The sequence below is a fragment of the Mesoplodon bidens genome, assembly GCF_964165515.1.
Source record: "Mesoplodon bidens genome assembly, chromosome: 3".
Taxonomy (NCBI): domain Eukaryota; kingdom Metazoa; phylum Chordata; class Mammalia; order Artiodactyla; family Ziphiidae; genus Mesoplodon; species Mesoplodon bidens.
Window position 1 is genome coordinate 63,722,849 of NC_138178.1, and position 22,881 is coordinate 63,745,729.

Consider the following 22,881-nt stretch of genomic DNA (forward strand, 5'->3'; position numbering starts at 1 on the left):
CTCCCTGCTGCCCTGGCATTAGCCATAGGACATGTGTTGGTGAGTGGCATGTGAGCAGATGTGACATCCACCCCATTTGAGAAGAAACTTTAACTGTTATTGCATGGTTTGGCTCTGGCTCTTTTACTCCTGCTCTCCACCATGAGAAAGACGTGTCCCCAGAGCCTGGCACACAGTATGAGCCAGCACTTATTAGACACTTTTTGTGTACCAGGCACTGTCTCAATTGTTACCTATGTCTACACGTGTTAATTCATTTAATCCTCACAGGAACTCTAAGACATAGGTATTATTATCATCCTTATTTTACATATGTGGAAAACTAAGATTCAGTACGGGTGAGTGCCTTGCTCAAATGTACACAATTGGGAAGGGGCAGGCAGTCTGCCTTCCAGGTTTATATTCTTATTTTTTTTTTTAGATTTTACTTATTTATTTATTTATTTATTGGCTGTGTTGGGTCTTTGTTGCTGCACGCGGGCTTTCTCTAGTTGCGGCGAGCGGAGGCTACTCTTCGTTGTGGTGCGAGGGCTTCTCATTGCAGTGGCTTCTCTTGTTGCAGAGCACAGGCTCTAGACGCGCAGACTTCAGTAGTTGTGGCACATGGGCTTCAGTAGTTGTGGCTCGCAGGCTTCAGTAGTTGTGGCTTACGGGTTCTAGAGCGCAGGCTCAGTAGTTGTGGCGCACGGGCTTAGTTGCTGTGCGGCATGTGGGATCTTCCCGGATCAGGGCTTGAACCCGTGTCTCCTGCATTGGCAGGCAGATTCTTAACCACTGTGCCACCAGGGAAGCCCCTCTAGGTCCATATTCTTAATGATTGCACTATGCTGTTTCTCATAGTTAATCAACAAATGCTTGTTGAGTAAAAGTTTGTTTAAATGGCTGTAAATCCTGAAGCATTGTTTCCTTCTATTTACCCAGATTCTGAACGTACAATCCCCTGGGACAAAGATGGGCTTCTGACTTTGGACCTGAGCACTTTTCCTGCCTCAGTTGTTAGCTAAATAGGAGGCCCTTCTAATTCTCTTGATTCGGGAAAAGTCATCTGTGGATTTCAGATGGGAACCCAAATATTTCTCCTGTAGGACCCACACGGACCACAAGATATCTCTTGTAAATTCCTTGTGGATCCCAGACATCTCCACTGTAGATTTCAACATGGACCTCAGACCCCTCTCCTGGAGGCTGATGTGAACCCTATATCTTTCCTGAGGCCCACATGGACTCCCAACATCTCTCCTGCAGGAGCCATGTTTGATAACCTCCTCAGGGTCATGTTCATTTCATTGGGTCCTCTCACAACTCTGTAAGTCAGCTAAAGCTTGTCTTATAGCAGGATAGAGGGCAGTTATTATGCAAGTGAACCAGGGACAGGATCAAAAGCAGAACCTCTTTGTCCTGCCCTGTAGTCCATGACTCTTCTGTTCTGATTGGCATAGATTATGCTTCCTGCACAACACTCCATAGCCCCTGAGGCTCCCTCCCTTTCCTTGCCTCTCCTGCACTAATTCTTGTCTGCCTTTCTTCACTCTGGCCCCCATTCTATCCCAGCTGTGGGAGTGAGGCCCCACTCCCAGCAGGCTGAGACCAGACAATGGACCCTTATTCTGGGCAAAGAATCCCCTCAGTGTCTCCCACCCACTGAGGCCCCCTTCCAGGCCCAGGATGGTGTGGGCGGAGGGCACTGTGGAGGGCAGGAGCCATTGGCTGGCAGGACAGAGGGTGGCCCTGGTTGTAGACATCCCACAGGAAGTTTACAATGTAAACATCACTCACAATAAAAGCCAGTCTGTCTTTCACTCCCAGCCCCATCTCTCCAAGTGGGTCTCTCTCAACCCTCATTGGTTCTGGGTTTTTAAACAGTTAGCCTGATTTCTACTCACTTTCAGTGTTCATCTCTGCACAACACAGGTTCTTTCTTTCTCTCTCCCTTCCTCTCTCTCTCTCTTCCTCTCTCTCTCTCTTTCTTTTTTTGTTTTTCTTTCCAGACCTCTCCCTTTCTATCCCTCTGGGTAGTTTGTCAGTCCCTATTTCTTATCTCTCACTTCCTCATGCTCTCTCCCCTCTATCTTTCTTTGTCTTTTTTTTCCCCTCTCCAAATCTTGATCTCTCCATGTCTCTGTCTCTTCGTGTTTCTATGTCTCTATGTTCATGGCTCTCCTTTCTTGTCTTTCTATGTCTATCTTTTTTGGATTTGTGTGTCCTTGTCTATGTCTTGTTTTTGTCTCTTTATGTTTCATCTCTGATCTACCATCCTCCAACCCCTCTCTGTCACTTTGGGTCTGTGGATCTGAAGGGCTTTCACCAGTCATCACACTCCTGCTCACAAAGCTCCCTCTCATTCTTACTTTCTGGTACGTCCCAGTGGCTCCTGGGACTGGCATGGGAGGTTATTTTCCCCAGTTTACTGATTTGGAAGCTGAGGCTCTGATTGTTGGTACCAGACTCCCATTTCTGGGTCTCTTCCTCGACGTTCTCGCTTTGCTCTTGTCCCCGTGCCTGCCGACCACCTGATCTGGCCTTGTCCCTGGAACTCAGCACCTCGGACAGCTCCTGTAAGGTGAGGGGATGGCCAGGCCTTCCTTCTCGCGAGTTCAGGAGGAGCGGCCCTAGAGGAAGCTCGGGAATCTCGCGAGAGCGGCTGCTGCAGGCAGGCCGGCGCGGGCGCGCGAGGAACTGGCCCCGAGGCGCGCGCACGCTCGCGCACCCCGTCCCCAGACCCGGAGCCGTTCGCGGCCGGCTCCGCGCCGCATCGTTGGGTGCATAGCAGCGCAGCGCGGCGGCCTTTCCGCAGCCGAGCGACAGCAGCGGGTGAGTCCCGGGCCTAAAGGGCCAGAAAAGGGCTTTGTAGGGAAGTTGGGTGCAGGGCGAGAGGGGGTCACCCCATCTCCAGCTTTGTACACCTTACGCTTCACCTTTGGATGCCGGGGGCAGATCGAGCTGGAGAGGCGCAGAGTCGAGGTGACCTTCCCTGTTGGGGCGGGGGAAGAGAATCTCGGGTTCCCCAGACCCCCCAACCCCCGCCATCCCCATTCCCGGCTCCCACAGAAGGAACCCAGTCTTGGATGACGTCAGACCCCTGGATTCTGGAGCCTGGGCCTTGGGCCCTCCATACCCCCTCAGCCCCACCTGGCGTTCCCTGGAAACAGGCCTCCTCCTCCTCCTGGGGATGGCGCACGCGGCCTGGGATGGGGGCGTCTGGAGGCGGGGTGACTGTGGCCTCCTTTGGGTCCCTCCTCACAAGAGGCGCCTGCAGGTGGATGCAGGTTGTACTCCCCACCTCCCAGACCCCGCCTAAGCGAAGCGGCGGACCTTTGGACAGCTCGTCTGAACCGCCTCAGTGTTTCATGGGATGGGTGCATTGGCTTAAGCCTGTGGGCCGCCAGGACTTTGGGGTGGTGTGTTGGGGGCGCCAGATGAAGCTCATTCCAACGCTGACAGGAGTCAGTCACGAGGATTGGGGTGAGATGTTTGGGAACCCGTCTCTGCCCCTGCCTCTGGGAGCTCCTGAGCCAAAGGTTGGGAAAACCAAGTATAGTCTTGAACTGAGAATTCACTATCTCAGGCAGTTCAAACCGGCAATGCCAGGATAAGGAGTTGAGGGGGGGCCGGGCAGACTTTCCCGTGGACACTAGGAGCACAAGGAGAAAGGGGGGCAAGAGGCAGTAAATAAGAGGCTTCTTGGAGGCAGTGAGATTGGGATGAGAGGAGAGGTAACAGAGGGCATTTTTGGGGAATAGTCTGGGCAAAGGCATAGAGGTGGGAATTAAGCATAGCTGTTGGGGAGCCTGGCCTGTGAGTCCAGCCACGTGACTGTGCGCATGGGGTGGAGAAGTCTGGAGAATTTTGCAGACTGTGCCCTAACTGTTCGGCCTCCAAGGGGCAGGCCTCTGAGAGAGGGAAATGGTTCTTGCAGGGGCATGACTGGCAGAGAGATTTTGTCTGGGGCTGCACAGATCGTGCTAGTTGATATTTGATCTGGGTTTGATGAGCCTGAGTTGCTGAGAGGACTGACTGGTCATGGGCCACAGAAAGAGGGTCTTCTTATGTCTAGCAAACCCATGGAGAGTTAGCAGGGTCCTGGGAGGGGATCTCTGGTTAGGGGCCTTGGGCTCTGTTGCTGTTTCTTTAACCCTTTCTCTGGTGGGCTGGCTGGCCACCTCTGAACAAATTGATTCCTCTCTCTGGGTATCTCTTTGCCAGCACCTTTCTCTAGGGATGAAATAATAGGACTAAGTACCGACCTCCCTTGAGGAAGCTGCTTGTTCTAGTTTAGAGCGTCCTTCTCAGTTCTTCTACCTCTTCCTTTTCCTTTTCTCCCCCCTCCCTCTGCCTTCCTCTCCCTGTCCCTGCCCCCTCCCCACAGCAGTTCCTCTACAGGCTGCACTTCCTTCCTTGCTGACAGCCCGGAGTCTCTGAAGGTCTCCTGGAGGAAGTGTGGTATAGCAGGGTTCACAGAAGCTGTGGGCTTAGCCTGATTTGGGGAGGGCATCAGTTGCTCCACTCCTATCCCGGGAGCAGGCTTAAGCAAGAACATGATTGACCGTTCTCTGTGCCCTGCCCTGTGCTGGGTCCCTCCTGGAAGCCCCATCCATGATGGAACGAGGAAGAGATTGGATGAGAATGAGTGAGCACTTGGTGCCCAATAACTGGTTCAGAATGTAAGCAGTGGGAGGCACAGCAGGGATGTCTGGAAGGGCTTCCCAGAAGAGGTGGGATGTGAGAAAAATAGAAGGACTCAGAGGCGCTGATAGGGCTCTGGTTTAGGGTCACTGGAAGCAGACAGGATGGCTTGATATGTTCTGCATGAAGCTGGGTTGTGTGGGAAGCAGGTCAGCCTGTGGTAGAGAAGCAAAAGGTGGTGGGTCGGAGGTTTGTAGCTGATTGACACAAGGTCTTGATTGCCAAGCACAGGATCAGTAGGGGCTACTGAAGAGTCATCATAGGACAGTGATAGCAATGAGGAATATTCATAGTTTGGGGACATCAGGGCTGGAGATATGGGATTGGGTGTGGGATAAGGGGACCAGAGGTAGAGCAAGAGGGGGAAACTTCCATCTTAGCAGATAGGCTCTGGGCAGACAGCAAGAAAATGACCATTTCTATGCCAAGGATGGGGGCTCGTGCTGGGGAGGAGGGAGGGCTGGTGAGTAGGGAGTCCTGGAACTAACCCCAGGTCCCTGTCCTGATCTGAGGCCAGACTTGACTCCTCTCTGCCACGGGCCTCACTCTCTTTACTGTGGGAACTTCTGTCCTCCCAACTTCACAGTTAGAAATGGAATAAATTATAGTCTGTTTTTTTGAACAAAATTCAGTTAGTATTTGCTCTCTTATTGATAACTAAGGAGGTGCTTCCTTAGGCCTACATCTTTGGGGGGATATGTAGCACCCCCAATGCCTCCCAGCGTTATGAAAACTCTCAGTTGAGGAATAAATTGCTACTTATCCCATTTTGCAGTTTAAGAACTTTGGTTTGCAGAGGCCAGTCATTGCTGCTCCCCTCTCCCCCAACACAAGTATAAAGGCTAAGCCCTGCTATAAGAGCAGAAGAGCCTGGAACCTTCCATTCTTGTGACCTCAGCCTCCTGTAGCCCTCCCAAGCCTAAATTCTCTCTGGGCTAACCATGTACAAACAAGGCAGCCTTGCTCTGTGCTCTGGCCCTGAGTGCTGGCTTTCCCACCATCCATACTTTGCTACACTGACTTTTCTGTAACCATGGGCACACCTTTGGGAGACAGCCTGGGACCAGACGGGGGTCAGGTAGGAGCCAGGGTTAGAGCCTCCTTCCTTGAGACTCCTACAATCTAGTTATTGCCCACTCTCCCCCTGCCTCTCTTCTTTGTTTCCCTGGAGGACATCAGTGCTGGACCACAGTCTCCCTTTCCACATCCCATTGTCTCATGGAGGGCAATGGCTCCTTTGGCCACCCTTTCTACCAGCTACACCTGAGTCTGGTCATCACTGGCATGTGGCCACCTCCAAAATCTTAAACTCCAGTATCATTCTCTGACCACAGTCCAATTTCTGCTTTACCTACTTTGGGACCTCAAGGAGACCTCAAGTTCTCTGACACCTCCATTTTCTCTATCTCATGAGCATGACACCTTCTGTGTCGTTCCTGGACTCCATGGTCCAGGATTTTAACCATTCTCTGGCTCATACCTTCAATGACCATGCCACTTTGCCTGTGTGTCCCACCCCAGCAGCAGACCCCCCAATTCTGGATTCTACACTCAGAATGTGGAAAGCTTCTGGTGGTCATCACATACCAGGGCAGTCTGGTTCTGCTTCCGTGGAGGGTCTCCAGCCTCAGCTGTCCCTCCATCACTTCTAGAAACCCCGTTCCTCTTCCCATCAGCTCTCCATTCTATTCCATGGGAGGAGTATTCCAAACTTGGACTATTATCCCAAAGCCCTTTACTCATGGAGAGGGTTAGTTGGGGGGGGGGTTGTATGTGGGAGTTGGAACCACACTTATGTTTCTCTACTTCTTGAATCCTAGTAGAAGGAGGGCTCCTAATCTAACATGCCCGCTCTGTGCTATGGGTTCTGGCCCTACCTATCTCCTGAGATACCAGTGTCTGTCAGCTCTTTCCCCCTCTACTGTATCTTCAGCCTCTCCACTGTTTTCCTTAATAATACCTTCCTCCCAGTCTCCTATCTGGAAAAACCTTTCTAACTGTATGTCTTCCTCTAGCTGCTGTTTTAAACCTTTGGCTTTGTCTCACTAGAAAAGTGATATATGACTGTTGCAGAAATTTTAGAAAATAAAGATAAAAGAAAGACAGCAAATAACTTGTAATGTCACTATCAAGAGATCGCTACTATTAATCCTTTAGTGTATGGTGTTTCTTTGTTGACACTAATATCCTCTATGTTATATTAAAGTCTCAGCTGAGTTTTTTGATTAAAAAAAATTTTTTTAGGTCTTTATTTAATTTGTTACAATATTGCTTCTGTTTTTTTAAGTTTTGGTTTTTTGGCTGCGAGGCATGTGGGATCTTAGCTCCCTGACGAGGGATCAGACCCACACCCCCTGCACTGGAAGGCACAGTCTTAACCACTGGACCACCAGGGGTGTCCCTCAGCTGAGTTTTTTTAAAGATTAGTCTGCTAGACTCGTTCCTCTTCCTCTCCTCATGTTCCCTCATTTCTGGGCAGCTGACCTCTACCCCACCACTTCCTGAAGCTGTGACCTCCTAATTACCAAATCAGCCCATGTCACACCTGACCACTCTGTGGCCACGGATGTTGTTGACCTGGTTGACCAGTCATTAAAAAGGTTGAGGGACTTCCCTGGTGGTCCAGTGGTTGGGAGTCCATGCTCCCAATGCAGGGGGACCGGGTTCGATCCTGGTCAGGGAACTAGATCCCACATGCCGCAACTAAAAGTTCTCTCACGCCGCAACGAAGATCCCGCGTACCGCAACTAAGGCCTGGCACAGCCAAATAAATAAATAAATATTTAAAAAAAAAAAAAAAAGGTTGAGATAACCTGTATTCATTGACATTAAACATTTTCATGAGATATTGAGTGGAAAAAAACAGGTTATAAAAGAGCGTGTATAAAATGATCTCATTTTTGTCATATATGCTTATGTATACATAAAAACCAAAAACCTAAAGGTCAGACTGTTAAAGCGGTGACCACTGAGAAGGTGGATTTTGGAAGAACTTGTATTTTCTACTTTATGCACTTTGATTTTTTTTTAACTTGCAGATATTTTTATACATGTTACTAAAAAGCAACATAATTTCATTTTATTAAAAAAGAAACTTTGAGGTTATATTTTTTAAAAGGAGAAGAAGAAGAATAGAAATCTTCAGTGGCTCGCAAGTCTCAGGATAAAGCTCAAATCCTGCTCATGGCCTTCAAGGCCAGGATGACTGGCCCCTCCCACCTTTCAACCCTATTGTTGCCTTTTCTTCCTTCCTTCCACTTTGGACTTTATCAGTGTGTGCTCTACTTCTTTCTGTTCCTTGAATTCACCATGCTGTTACTCTCCTGACCTTCCCTTTGCATGTGCTTTCCTGGTTCTTTCCTTTCCTGGCAAACTCTTATTCATCCTCCAGGATTAAGCTCTGATATCGCTTCCTCTATAAAGCCCTCCCTGGCTTTTCCAGGATGGACCAGGGAGGTCCTCTGTGTTCCCACAGCTTTGTGTACTTGCTCTCCTGGAGCACCTCTCAGGCTGTGGTGTAATTGCCCCTTGATTTAGCTGCATCCTCTACTCTTGCCACCTCACTTTCAACTCAAACGTGTCTCCCCTATTACAGAGAAAATTGAAGCAGATATGTGGGACATGCACTGTCCTTTCCAAGGCCTCAAACCTCCCCCATCTGCTTGTGTCATGTTCTCCTTCCCACCTGTTAGGATTGAGGCTTGTCCCACCTCTTTGCACTGGACCTCATGCTTCTCCCCCTTTCAGGGCTTTGCTCCATTAATTAACCTCTGTCTCTATTGTAATTGCACCTCTTCCCTGGATCTTTCACACCTCTAGCTTATTAACATCCTAAACAAACAACCCTCAGACATAGTCTTCCCTGGACCCCATAGCCCACCCAGGTAGTACCCTGTCTCTGTTCTCTTCCAAGGCAGGCTTCTTCAACGTGCTGTCCACACCTGCTCTCAGCTTACGTGTTCAACTATTTAATTTGGCTGCTACTACCCCCTTCCACCCCTCCCCCCAACTCCCAGCTACCACCGCCACCAAAGTAGTCCTTGCTGGGGTCACAGGTGACTTGCTGTTGTTGAGCGTACTGAACATTTTTCAGTCCAGCCCTTTCCATGCTGGACCTCTCAGTGGCATCTGTCATATTTGTCCACTCTCTACTCCTGGCTTTGGAGACTTCACACTCTCCTGGTTTTCCTCCTGCCTCATCAGCTGCTCCTACTCATTCTTTGCCAGCTCATCCTCTTCTGCCTGACTTTTCTTTTTTTTTTTTAAACAGGTAATACATTTACCTGATTCATAATTCAAAAAGATGTCCTAAATTTCATCAATTCTAAGATGAACATTTTGATATTTCCGAAAACATTTTAATGTCTGTGTCTTTAAGAGTTTGGCATCTTATCATTATAATAAGTTGGTGGCATTTTTTTCTTTCTTTTGTTCAATAAGATAATGATCTATCTTAAAATTGATGGTGTCTTGGATTTGATGGTATAAAGATACATAGTAAAAATTTCCTCCCTCCTACTCCCCTACTCCGCATGTATTCAGTTCCTCTGGCCCCCAGGAACCACAACTATTTTTTTCTTGATGTCCTACTAGAGATTCTTTGTGCATATATTACCAAATGCAACTGTATATATCCCCCTCCTGACTTAAAAATATTTATTTATTTATTTTTAAATTTTTATTTTATTATTTTTTTTTTTTTTTTTTTTTTTTTTGTGCGTTACGCGGGCCTCTCACTGTTGTGGCCTCTCCCGTTGCGGAGCACAGGCTCCGGACGCGCAGGCTCAGCGGCCATAGCTCACCGGCCCAGCCGCTCCGCGGCACGTGGGATCTTCCTGGACCGGGGCACGAACCCGTGTCCCCTGCATCGGCAGGCGGACTCTCAACCACTGCGCCACCAGGGAAGCCCTATTTTATTATTTTTTAAAAATATTTATTTATTTATTTGGTAGTGCCAGGTCTTAGCTGTGGCTCGCCAGCTCCTTAGTTGCAGCACATGGGCTCCTTAGTTGCTGCAGGCGGGCTCCTTAGTTGTAGCTCCAGGCTTCTTAGTTGTGGCATGCAAACTCTTAGTTGCAACATGCATGTGGGATCTAGTTCCCCGACCAGGGATTGAACCCGGGCCCCCTGCATTGGGAGCGCCAAATCTTATCCAGTGCGCCACCAGGTCCCTTTATTTATTTTTATGAAGTATAATTGCCATACATTATTTTCAAGTGTACAACATAATGATATTTATACAACATAATATTTGTATATATTGTGAAATGATCACCACAATAAAACTAGTTAACATCCACTGCCACACATAGTTACAGAATTTCTTTTCCTTGTGATGAGAACTTTTAAGATTTACTGTCTTAGCAACTTTCACATATGCAGTACAGTGTTATTAACTGTAGTCACCATGCTGTACCTTATATCCCTGTGATTTATTTACTTAGAACTGGAAGTTTGTACCTTTTGACCCCCTTCACCCATTTCACCCACCCCTCAGCCCCTGCCTCTGGAAACCACCAATCTGTTCTCTATGGATGAGCTTGGTTTTTTGTTTGTTTGCTTTTTAAAACTTTATTTTGTTATAGATTCCACAAATAAGTGAGATCATACAGTATTTAGCTTTCCTTGTCTGACTTATTTCACTTAGCATAATGCTCTCAAGGTCCATTCATGTCACAAATGGCAAGATTTCATTCACCAACCTTTGGTATCTCATCCTTCTTATAACAGCCATTCTAACACGTGTGAGGTGATATCTCATTGTGGTTTTGATTTGCATTTCCCTGATGATTAGTGATGTTGAGCATCTTTTCATGTATTGATACACGTTGGCCATCTGTATGTCTATTTCCCCAACTTTTTATTTTGAAAAATTTCAAAGCTACAAAAAGTTTAAAGAACAGTGCAATGAACACCTGTACTAGGGTACTTCACCTAGATTCACCAGCTGTTAACATTTCGTGACATTTGCTTTGTCTATCAACATCTCTGATTTTTTTTTTTTTTTTTTTTTTTTTTGGCCGTGCCTCGTGGCTTGAGGGATCTTAGCTCCCTGACCAGGGATTGAACCCGGGCCCACAGCAGTGAAAGCGCCGAGTCCTAACCACTGGACCACCAGGGAATTCCCTATCTGATTTTTTTGCAGAACCATTTGAAAGTAAGTAGCAGACAAGACACTGTATTTCTAAATATGTCAGCATGTTATCTCCTAAGAACAAAGATATTCTCCTGTGTAACCACAACACCTAAGAAATTTAACATTGAACAATGATATCTACTGTTCAGTCTATATTCAAATTTCTCTACTTGTCCTAAAAATGTCCTTTATAGCTGTGATTTAAAAATCCAGGACCAGTCATTGAAGTTGGTTGCATGTCTCTTTAGTCTCCTTTAATTTAGATGAGTCCCTTTACCAATTTTTATCTTTCACTACATTAACGTTTATCTTGGAGAATTTCCCACAGTCTGGATTCGTCAGATTCTTTTTCTTAATAATTATTTTTAGATTAAAGATTTTGGCAGTAATACTGCATTGATGATGTTATGTCCTTCTGTGTGTATCACATCATGAGGCACATAATGTCCTTTTGTCCCATTATCAGAAATGCTAAGTTTGGTCACTTGGTCTGCCAGATCCTCTCATTATAGAAGTACCTTTTCTCTCTTGTGATGAATAAATAATCTGGGGGTGACACTCAGACTGTGTGACTCCCCTCTTCCCTAACCACCTTCCACCCAGTGGTTTAAGCAGCCATTGATAATCCTTACCTGTATCAGTTCTGCTTAGGGGTTGCAAAATAATGATTTAAAAAATTATGTCATTCTTTCTATATTAGAACTTTTCTTTCCCTCCTCCCTTTCTTTTGTGTATTATAGTTCACTTATGCATTCTTTTCAGTGTGTTATGATCCATTACTGACATTACTCATTTTTTCTCCAGCTTTTTATTTTGAAAACTTTAAACTAAAGTTGAAAGAATGCAAGGGACACTCATATAACTTCACTCAGATTCACCAATTGTTAGCATTTGCCACATTTGCTTTGATTCTGTCTATATCTATCCATTCATTATTTCTTATTTTTCTGAACTATTTGAAGCAAGTTTCAGATATCACGGTACTTTATCCCTAAGCACTTGAGCACATATTTCCTAAGAAAAAGGACATTTTCCTACATAACCTCAATAACATTATCACACCCCAGAAATGTAACATAGACATAATAATATTATCTAGAGTCTATATTCAAGTTTCCTCTGATATCCCAGTGTTTCCCTCTTGAACCAGGGTTCAATCAAGGTTTACACATCAGTTTTTGTTGCCATGTAGCTTTTATTTTTTTTTAAAATATTTTATTTATTTATTTGGCTGCACCAGGTCTTAGTTGCGGCACACAGGATCTTTAGTTGCAGCACTTGGGCTCTTTAGTTGTGACATGTGAACTCTTAGTTGTGGCATGCACGTGGGATCTAGTTCCCTGACCAGAGATCGAACCTGGGTCCCCTGCACTGGGAGTGCAGAGTCTTATCCACTAGACCAGGGGTCCCCAACCCCCCTCCCCCATCAGTCTGCAGCCTGAGGCCTGTTAGGACCCGGGCCGCACAGTGAGAGAGCAAAGCTTCATCTGCCGCTCCCCATCGCTTGCATTACCGCCTGAACCACCCCCACCCCCCTACCCCTGCACCGTGCATGGAAAAATTGTCTTCCGCGACACTAGTCCCTGGTGCCAGAAAGGTCAGGGACCGCTGCACTAGACCACCAGGGAATTCCCCAACAACCTTTCATCCAGTGAAAGATTTAGCGGCCACTGAGGATCCTTGTCTGAATCAGCTATTACATTCATGACTGCAAAATTAAGAGATTTTCTAATTCTGTCACTCCTACACTTAGTGCTAGCATTCTTCTGAAAAGAATAGCTTTCTTTCTTCCTTCCTCCCTCTTCTTTTTAAAAATAAGAGTGTCACTTTGGACTCATGGATTATTTTTTAATAATGTTACATTACTGTCATTATTTTTCATGCTCTTAATTCTCCCAAATATGGCTGGTGGTCGCTCCTTCAAACTGGTGTCCTCTTGACACCAATTAGTTGAATTCCTTCTTGCTTCTGGCACCACAAGATGTTTTAGGCTAATGTTGTATTTCCTTGTCCTGGCTTGGGACCAGCCACATATTTTTAAAGTCATGAGTTCATATTGATGCCTCCAATTCAAATCCAACATCACAGGACTCTGTCTTACCTTCCTATATTCCATATTCTGTCTCCATACCTAACACTGAGAACCCAGGTTCCAACAACATGACACATTCTCTCATATGCTGTCTGCTACAGTTCACATGACAGAGTTTCAGAATCATCACACTAGTACCAACAGTAACAGTAAACCTGCTAAGATTTCAGATTTCTTTCCAGTTGTTTTTGATCTTGAGATGTATCCCTCTAAGAGAACACAGAGTGCTGAGATGAAGTCACTTGGCTAATTCTTTTTCCTGTGTGATTGTGTTATCAATTCACAGTATAGATAGCTTCGTTTGTTTTTGTTTATTTCAATTTTAATGGTTCTCTCCAATTTCTTTTTTGTTTGTTTCTGTTTTGGGCAGCATTTCAAGGCTTGTGGGTTCTTAGTTCCCGGACCAAGGATCAAACCCAGCCCCGTGAGTGAAAGTGCCAAGTCCTAACCACTGGACCACCAGGGAATTCCTTGCTTTTTCTACTTAACAGTATGTCCTGGAAATCATTCCATAGCAGTTCATAGAGATCATCTTCATTCTTTTTTACATCTATATATTACTCCATTGACTGATGTACCATAGTTTATTCAAACAGTTGCATTTAGGTTGTTTCCAACATTTTGCTGTTGCAAAATAGTGTCATGTTGAATAACATGTATTTGTTGTTTCTTGTGGGTAAATAACTAGAAGTAGGATTCTGGGGATAAAAGCAAAAAATGTTTTTATTCTCCTCTCTCCTCCTTTTTTTTCTTTTTTTCAATATGAAAGGTAGCATAAACTATTCTATGTCTTGCATTTTTTCAACTACTTATAATTGTGGAGTTCTTTCCATGTCAGTATTTTTTTTTTGACAGATTTTATTTATTTATTTATCTATCTATCTATCTATTTATTTATTTATTTTTGGCTGCATTGGGTCTTCGTTGCTGCTCTGTGAGGTGGGAGCTGCCTCCGGTTCACTCCACCATGAAAATGTGAGATGAATCCTGCTCCAGGGAGTTTCCAGCCTGGCTGGGACTAAGAGAAGGACTAGGTTGGGTGAGCCATGATCCTCAACCTTCTCTGGCTCTTTTTCCTTCCAGTTCAGGACAAAGAGAAGTGGACAGGCCGCTGGGCTGGCTGGTGCCATCATGTCAGGTAAGGAGAGGGTGGGCCACTTGCGTAGGATGTAACAGTAAACTTAGGGTAGGGGTCCCTATACGCCCCCTAGTTTTTGAAGGTCAGGTTCTTTCTGTCCTCTTGCCCCTGGATTTCCCCTGGTTCCCCATGGAGGCCTATTTATCCAAGACCCTCACTGTCTAGCCCTCTGTCAGACCTCTGACCATGGGGACTGGGGGTAGCGCATCCTGATGCTCTGGTCCTACTGTCTGTCTGACTGATAAGTGGCATGGGTGGCTCAGTCTCCATCCTCTCTGTCACCATTACTCTCTAATACTCTGAGACCTTTTCCCTCTGGTTTCTGAGTTGTCTGGTTTCCAAAGGCTCAGAGCTGGAGGGACCTGTAGGGACTATCTAGTTTGACCCCCACCCCACTGGATAAACTGAGGTCTGGAGAGGGGTAGTGACTCACCCAAGAGCATGAGTGTTGGAGTGGAGGCTAGAACCCACGTACCCAGACTCATCATGCTGCTTCCTCTACCTGGAACTGGTCCCCCACTGAAGAGGGTGCTGCACCCCTGATGGACAGTGTTTATTGTTTTTATTCTTCTGAGAGACAGTGACACTGCCTCAGGGCTACTTTGGGAGACTTGAGGCAGTGGGGATAGCTGGGTGGGGATAGCAAAGTGGCCTGTGCCCACAGGGGCCAAGAGGGCAGCCCAGGCCAGGGAAAGAGTGATCATATTGGATCATCAGGGAGGGGAACGTTCAGGGTGATACCATATGATGTGCCTCGCCCACAGAGAAAGTGAACAACTTCCCACCATTGCCCAAATTCATCCCGCTCAAGCCATGTTTCTACCAAGACTTTGAGGCGGATATCCCTCCTCAGCATCTCAGCATGACCAAGCGCCTCTACTACCTCTGGATGCGTGAGTGCTGTGGGATGGGGGTGGGCCATAGCTGGGGAATGGGGGAGGGGGAAGGCTGGCGGGTGCTGGGCATTGGGACGGGGTCCCCACAGGCCCGGTGTCCTTCAGCCTCACTTGCAGCATCTGTGTGGGCCAGTAAGCCTTTCCCTCCCTGACTCCTGCAGGCTCCTCTCCTGGGCCGACTCCCCAGCTAGGCCTCAGTTTCCCTCAGCCTCCCATCTAGGCCTCTCCCCATCTCCCAATCACAGAGCAGCTGGGTGGGGGTCTCTGTCTGCGGTGTAATTCCTCATTTCTTCCTCTCCTTTTCCTTTTCACTGGAGTAGTTTTCCAGGGAACCTCTGATGACTGCCTCAGGATTCTGGATTTGGAGAGGAATCCTCCCCTCAAAGCCTCATTTTTCTTGCTTTCTCTGGAAAATTGCTCAAAAAGAACATTCAGCTGGGATTTAGGAGATATGGGAGGAGGCTGGGCTTGTCACTCCACTTCCCAAGTGGCAGGTTCCTCATTTATAGGAAAGAGGGTATTGTCTCAGTGATCGCTGTGGTTCCACGTAGCTCTGTGTTGCGTCTAGAGTTTTAATGTTCTAAGATTTTGAGGTTGAGAGTTTAAAAGCCCCAATTTCTCATGGTCTGTGGCAGTAGAATAATTACGGCCAGGGCACTAGATCAAGTGAGCTGGAGAGAGGTGGGACTGGGAAGAGAGATGTAAACCAATATAAAAGCAGTTTAATGTCTGTTCTATGTAAAGAGCAAATAAAATCAGTGAGAACACCAAGGTTCCAGGAAATCTGGGGGCAATAAACAGGGATGGAGGAAATACAGCTGAAACTCACAGAAAGAAATGCTTACCCTCAATGTGAGGGGCCCTGAGAAGGGTGTACCTTCACAGGTGACAGCGTTGTCAGGCCCGACTTGCGGAGCACTGGCCCTGGGCTCTGGGGACTCTGCCCCTGAGAGGATCTCATCCAGGAGCTGGATTTAAGAGCTATAAATATCTTTCTAAGTCCTCACTAGGTGCCCGCCAGATGCTGTGTTCCCAAGGAAGTGTATATAACCCTTGAGGTGCTTCAGGGTTCTATTCAGAAGCCAAGACCATAGATACCTGGCTGTCTGAGGCCAAGATTAAGTGTGCCTTCCTTTATTTATTCAATAAGTCTTTGTGGGGCCTTAAATGGACTCAGTCTGATGTTCGAGGAAAGGAGCACCCTTATGTCAGATGACCTGGGTGTGTGTGAGTGACACCATCAGATGAGGAGACTTGAGGTCCCTGCTGGCTGTGACTCAAGGATGCAGTGATTCCGAGGGTCAGCTAGGTCATGTGGGCACAGAGTGGGGGGATCCTGGGTGTCACTCTCGGGGAGCTTCTAGTTTGGTTGATGGGCTGGGATTTGTACTTGGGGAAGCATGAGAGTGCCCAAATGTTCAGGTCAGAGGGATGGGAGATGAATAAGGCTGCAGTAGTGAAAGAAGGCTTCTTGGAGGAGGTGGCATAATAGTTGTCTAAGAAATGGATTAAAGAAAGACAGATCCCAGCCACTGCTGCCTGCCCTATTTAAGTGTGCAGCGGATGGTACAATGGCTTAAAGAGATGTTACCTTTTACTTTCCCCTTTTCATGCCCTACCTTGCAAGAGAAGATGGAAGATGGGTTTCCTGTGCCTTGGGCTTGGTGATTGCTATGGGTCGGGGATGGCCAGGGGCTGAGGCCATTCTTATAAGGAGAAATTCTTATAAGGAGAAGAGCATTTCTCCCAGGCTGAGGCTTTGGGGCCCTTCAACAGGGCTTGCTGGGCTGAGGCTCTGAGTTCCTGATCTGGAGACTCTGTTCTCTGGATTTCTCAGGTCCCCAGGAACGGGTGTGGGAAGGGGTTGGTCTGAGCTCCCAGTTTTCTTTCTCACAGTCTGTACTCCCTGTGTGTGTGTGTGTATGTATATGTGTGTCTTGTGTACCTGTGTGTGTGTATTCACTGATGTGACTTGTGGGTGTGAATCTGTACAAATGCGGTTTGCATGTGTGTTTGTATGTGTCTTCATCTTTCTGTGCTTGTGCTGTTTGCCTGTGTTTGATTGTGGGTCTGTGTTGAGTTGTGGGGGATGTGTGTGTGTCTGGGTGCTCATATATTTCTTCATGGGCCTTGGTGTCTGTGTGTGTGTCTGGTGTCTGTCTCTGTGTGTGCATGTGCTCCTGGGTCTGCAGTGAATAGCGTAACGCTGACCGTGAACCTGGTGGGCTGTCTCGCGTGGCTGATCGGAGGCGGGGGAGCTACCAACTTTGGCCTCGCCTTTCTCTGGCTCATCCTCTTCACACCCTGCTCCTACGTCTGCTGGTTTCGGCCCATTTACAAGGCCTTCAAGTAAGTGATGGGTGCTGAACCCCAGCTCCTAACCCTGTCTCTTTGCCCATCTCCACTGTCTCTTCTCTACATATTTTTAATTTTTTTTTTTTTTGCCATCCTGCAAACTCACTTTCCCTTTGTTTACCCTCAGCTCAAACTGCCAGGTAGGATTTAGGCTTCCTGAGAGCTCTAGGCTGGGGTGAGAGGGCTGGAAGTTAGAACCTTTCTCTTAGTTCCTTCCTTCCTCACTCTTCCCTTGGGTGGGGGCAACATAGAAACCAGGCCTGTTCTTGTTTACCCTTCCCCAGGCAGCTAGCTGCATGATAAGTTTTGCCAATGGGGCCACCTCTCTTGATGGAGCTGTCCATCCTTGTACCCGTGGGGCTAGCTGATTTGGCGCCAAGTGGACCATCTATCTACGTGCCAATGGAACAAGCCATCCATGTGCCACTGACACTATGTGCTAATGAGGGCATCCAACTCTGTGCCAAAGGGATTACCCACCCATGTATCAGTAGGGCTAGCTGTCTTAGTCCCAATGGGTGTCTGCCTTGTGTCAAGTGGGATTTTCAATCTTTGTGCCAATGGAGTGTCCCTCTCAGTGCCAGTGTGATCTCAAATATCTTTGCCTATTGGACCCATCCATGTATGTGCCAATTAGGCTATAATCTTGGTGCCAGTAGTGTGTCCGTTCTTGTGCCAATGACACTTTCTATCTTATGGGACCATCCATCCATGTACCTAGATGTCTTGGTGCCAGTAGGGCTGTCCAACCCTTTGACAATGGGTTTGTTTATTCCTGCCACAGTGGACCCATCTATTTCTGTGCCAATGGGGCCAACCATCCATGTACCAGTGAGTGGTGCATTCATAAGGAGATCTCTCCCTATATAATGTTGTACACACAGGCCTAACACATGGAAACTTGCAAAGATCCATGGGTAAACGCTGTCCTATTTTGGCCTCTTAACTAAGGCCTTTAAATGTCTTCTCTCTATTGTGTACCCACTTAAACTTGGAAGGACTTAGAAGTCTTGAAGGCAGGGAAGCCCTGGCTCTCTACCCAGGTGATGGAAACCATCTCCTCTGTTGCAGGACTGACAGCTCCTTCAGCTTCATGGCATTCTTCTTCACCTTCATGGCCCAGCTGGTCATCAGCATCATCCAGGCTGTGGGCATCCCAGGCTGGGGTGTCTGGTAAGAGACGGTGTGTCTGGGACTGACCCAGGGCTAGCAAGGTGGCACCTGGGGTGTGTCCTTTGCTTACTTCTGTGGGCTAAGCTGCCTAGCCTGTGGGAACACCATGAGTTATTGGAAGTGTGAAAGGATTCAGGATAGTTTATAGTAAACAGAGCCATAGCATCAGAGGGGAATGAGAACCTTGCAATGGTTTTTAGGAGTGCTGAGGAGTATCAAACATCATGAGATTAAACTGAGGGAAGGAAGCCTTATGTCTGAGGAGCTTGTTTCCTGAGCCAAGGGTTCTTTCTGAACCACTGACACAGGCCCTTTGCATCCAATGATATCGTCTCTCCCTGTGACAATGAGATGGTCCCTTACTCTAGTGGGGAGGCTCCTGGGTACCCCTCACCAGGCAAGGCAGCCCCACAGCTGGCCTATTTCTGCAGCGGCTGGATCGCTACCATTTCCTTCTTCGGAACAAACGTTGGCTCAGCGGTGGTGATGCTCATTCCCACGGTCATGTTCACGGTCATGGCTGTCTTTTCCTTCATTGCCCTCAGCATGGTATGTGGTCACCTCAAGGGTTAGAGGGTGGTGTTGGGGAGGGACTGTGATCTGTAACAACCCTTCTCCCAAGTTACAAGAGGACCCAGGGGTCTTCCAAGGGACTCACTCTGGAATGGCTTGGTGGACTTTGCTCCCAGTGCACAGGGCATGGGTGGGAGGGAGGACTGGCTTTTACGGTGACTTTTCTCTGGCTCCCATGTCTTTTCTGGATGGGCTGCCTCTTCCCTTTGATTAACCCTTCCTTGTGCTCCTCATTCTACAGGTTCATAAATTCTATCGGGGCAGCGGGGGGAGTTTCAGCAAAGCTCAGGAGGAGTGGACCACGGGGGCATGGAAGAACCCGCACGTGCAGCAGGCGGCCCAGAATGCAGCCATGGGGGCGGCGCAGGGTGCCATGAATCAGCCGCAGACTCAGTATTCTGCCACCCCCAACTACACATACTCCAATGAGATGTGAACGAGCCAAGCCTACCAGAAGCTGGCTGGGGGCCGGTGGAACGGGGGCTCAAGCCACACGTTGTGGTGACCAAGCAGGGTTCCCCCTTCTCTTTTTCTCCTCCTCCACTTTGTACAAAGAATCAGATATACATATATATATATATATATATATATATATATGTATATATATGTTTATCTTCTCCCCCACACCCTTGGATTCACGTGGAGCTGTCCCGTGCGGTGATAGCTGTGTCTGTGTCCCCTTGTGAATAGTGTGCAGTGAAGGTCTCTGTTGTTGTGGTGCTAGATGTACGTTTAGAACTAAGCCAGCCCCCCACCCTCCACCAGGCTGCCCCCTCTGACCTTGGCCCAGGGACCCTTCATGGGGCAGGGGGAGGCATAGCAGAAGAGCCTGGCCCCCTCCCAAGGGTTATGAGCTGAAACTGTTTCACTTTTGGTCTTATTGGGAAGCAGCAGTATTTAGAACTCATGGGGATGGTAGTGGGGAGAGTGGAGACCTGCAGAGGATCTTCTGCTCCTTCTGATCCAGGTCTCTCCCCGCCACCACCCCCAACCTCCTCCTCCCCTCCTCTCTTCCTGCTGTCAGATTCCTGTGGTCCCTTCTCCTGCCCAGGGTCTCTCTCTTCTCTATGTGGCTTTTCTTTGTCTTCTCCAAGGTTGAGTGTCCCAGTTGTATCTGCTCCTGAGACTGAGCCCCTTCCCAGATCCAGGAAACAGACAGGGGAGCTGAGCCTTAGCCCTGATGTGGGAGGGCCCACAGCCGGAGGTGTGGAGCCCACCTGGGTACCTGAATCCCAGGGGATGGAAATGCAAGGCAGGCTCCTCTCTTCCCTGCTTTGCCTTCCCCTCCTTCTCTTCCCAGAGCCCCGTTGAGCCCCGTCTGCTTATGTCCCGGCTGTGGCCTGATTTCTCCTACCCTACCCCTACTGTGTTCTAGGTTGCATCTGCCATCCATAAGGGCAGATTCCACTACCTTCCCTGAAGAGCTAGGTAGTGTCCAGGCAATTTTCAGGTGTAAAGGTGCAGCTGGAGCAGAGGGTATGTAAATAGCTACTGGTCCCTGGGTGTCGTTTGTTTGGCCCAAGCCCACTGGGCAGGTGCTAGGTGTCTCTGAATGACCACTGGATTCCTGGGAGCAATAGCTGTTCTGTTTGGGTCTGATAGAAGGGATAGGCTCAGAGGGCTGGTTCTGGAGGGAAGATCAGAGGAGAAGGCAGGCAGGGCCCGGTGAGAGGGGATCATGCATCGCCCCCACCCCAGCTCACTCTTGGTCATGGGGCAGTTCTGGGCACTTGAACTCAAGGCCCAGGAAGAAGCACAGGCCCAATCCTATGTGGAAGCACAATGGCTGGAATGTGATTTCAGTTTAGGTGGGGTGGGAGGGGAGATTCTCTGGCTCTTGTTTTTTTTCAAATCAAGATTACTTGCTTCCCTCTGCCTACTAGACTTGATTCTTGGCCCTTCCTCACCCTGTCAGCAACCCCTTTCCTTTCCAGGCCAGTGACTGCAGGCCTGTTCTGTCCCAGGCATTGTGAGAATGTTGTTGGTAGAGGCCCTGGCTCTCTCGGAGGCCTGGAGGGGAGTGGGTTCTCACCCAAGGAGCAGCTGCCCATTTCTCACTCACTGCCCCCACCTCCCACCTGGGCTATTTGTCTTGAAAAAACCAAACCCCGCCTGGCCACTCTGGGTGGCTCCAGCTTAGAACCTAACACCTGGATTTCCAGGTGCCATCCTGAGCTTTGAGCTCCAGGTACTTCATTTTCCTATAAGGGGAGCTAGGGCCTCTGGGAAGTTATCTTCCTAATGGTCCCTTAGGCTTGGGCCAGAATGTGATTGGCTCTCTCCTCTACCACTTTCTCTGCAGAAAGCAGTTGTCACAGCCCCTAGTATCTGAAAAGAGACCCTAGGTCTAGGTTCTTCCTCCCGTTTCCTTTCTCCCCTCCCAGACCTCTGGCTCCCTTTCCTCTTTGTCTCTGTGGTAACTCCAGGAGGCCTGTGGTCCAGTTGCCAGCCCAGCATCCTTGACCTGTTGGATGCCACCTCCAGTCGATTTCCTGTCCTACCCGCCCTTTCTCTTTCCTGGCTTAGACCTGTATGGCCATGCCCTGGCTCTGCCCTTAGGAAGACCTGCTACCTGTGTGTGGCCCAGCTTGTCCAGGCCCTGGGATGCTGCATCTCCAGGCAACTATGCACTTTCCTGGGGAGGGAGCCAGTATGAGAAGTGGGGGCTGGGCACAGATTCATCTCTGCTGGATGGTCTGGCTTGAGGGTTGGGTGGAAGAAGGCCCAGGTCAGTCTGGAAATCCTCAGGTCTTTGGCCAGCCAGTCACCTGCTTTTGCATTCTGCTGGTGCCCCCTGCCCCTCCTTGTTTCTGGGAGACACAGACCATTCTCCAACTGGCAGTTGACCTGCCTGAGCCAATGTGTCTGTCAGTGGTAACTGAATGAACCATAATAAAGGGGAACATTTGGCCCTCTGTGTCCTGCTGTGTCATGTGTCTTCATGTGGGCCTGTGTGGAGCCTCACCGTGGGCTGTAGGCAATGGGGGTAGGGTGGTTTGAGTGGATCTGTGGCCTGTCATTCCCAGAGGCCAAAAGTCACACACCTCTGTGTGGTTCTTTCTCTGAGGCAGCCTCGAAATTGCCACAGAGGTCTTCTGCCTGTTAGGAGGAGGAGTTCTGAGTTCCCTGAGGAAGAAGTAGAAGGCTGGATCAGTGGGTGAGGGGTGGTTTGGTTCAGATGGTCCCTGTAGGCAGGGGCAGGGGTAGAGCACAGAGGGCCCCCCCTCAGCCCTCATTGAAGGAGACTGGCAGCTGATTGAGGACCCAGGGGCCTGTGGATGCTGGAGAATGAAGAAGGCAGGGAGGTGTATCCAACGTGCTTTCCTCTGCTGCTTTCCCTTTGCCAATGCTGTGTCCTCCACTTGGAGGGCCGTTCTGGCACTTTTTATTTAAGCTCCTGGTCATCCTTCAAGATTCACCTTGAGTGACTCCTTCTCTGAGAGGGCTTCTCTGCCTCTGATTGTTACTTAGGACCCTCTCCTTCCTCATGGACCTTATTCTGTAATTTTTTGTGTCCCTCTTTGTCTCAAGAGCAGGGAAGAGTCTGATTTAGCTCTGTATCCTGTGCACTTAAGACATACAAGGGGCTTCCCTGGTGGCGCAGTGGTTGAGAGTCCGCCTGCCAGTGCAGGGGACGCGGGTTCGTGCCCCGGTCTGGGAAGATCCCACATGCCGCGGAGCGGCTGGGCCCGTGAGCCATGGCCGCTGAGCCTGCGCGTCTGGAGCCTGTGCTCCGCAACGGGAGAGGCCCCAACAGTGAGAGGCCCCCGTAACGCAAAAAAAAAAAAAAAAAAAAAAAAAAAAACCATACAAGAGGCTCAGTAAATGTTAAGTA

At 48.5% G+C, this 22,881-nt stretch overlaps 1 protein-coding gene across 3 annotated transcripts; it reads left to right on the forward strand.

Annotated features, from left to right (window-relative positions):
• Nucleotides 1-2,692: 2,692 nt before the first annotated feature.
• Nucleotides 2,693-21,951, forward strand: SCAMP5 (secretory carrier membrane protein 5). 3 transcript variants are annotated; one of them, XM_081227467.1, is made up of 9 exons: nt 2,693-2,811; nt 10,723-10,840; nt 13,282-13,401; nt 13,995-14,049; nt 14,814-14,942; nt 17,138-17,294; nt 18,372-18,473; nt 18,905-19,022; nt 19,288-21,951. In XM_081227467.1, exons 4-9 carry the CDS (start codon nt 14,043-14,045, stop codon nt 19,480-19,482), a joined length of 708 nt encoding a protein of 235 aa, XP_081083593.1. In that variant the 5' UTR covers nt 2,693-2,811; nt 10,723-10,840; nt 13,282-13,401; nt 13,995-14,042; the 3' UTR covers nt 19,483-21,951. The 3 variants fall into 3 exon arrangements, with proteins under 3 accessions (XP_081083593.1, XP_081083592.1, XP_081083594.1); XM_081227466.1 differs by having other exon boundaries at nt 10,732-10,840; XM_081227468.1 differs by having other exon boundaries at nt 10,732-10,840; nt 13,282-13,335.
• Nucleotides 21,952-22,881: the final 930 nt, after the last annotated feature.

Coding starts and splice junctions, on each gene's coding strand:
- SCAMP5 (XM_081227467.1), top strand. Junction 14,943..17,137: donor CCTCTACTACCTCTGGATGC/GTGAGTGCTGTG, acceptor CTGGGTCTGCAG/TGAATAGCGTAACGCTGACC. Junction 18,474..18,904: donor ATCCCAGGCTGGGGTGTCTG/GTAAGAGACGGT, acceptor CTATTTCTGCAG/CGGCTGGATCGCTACCATTT.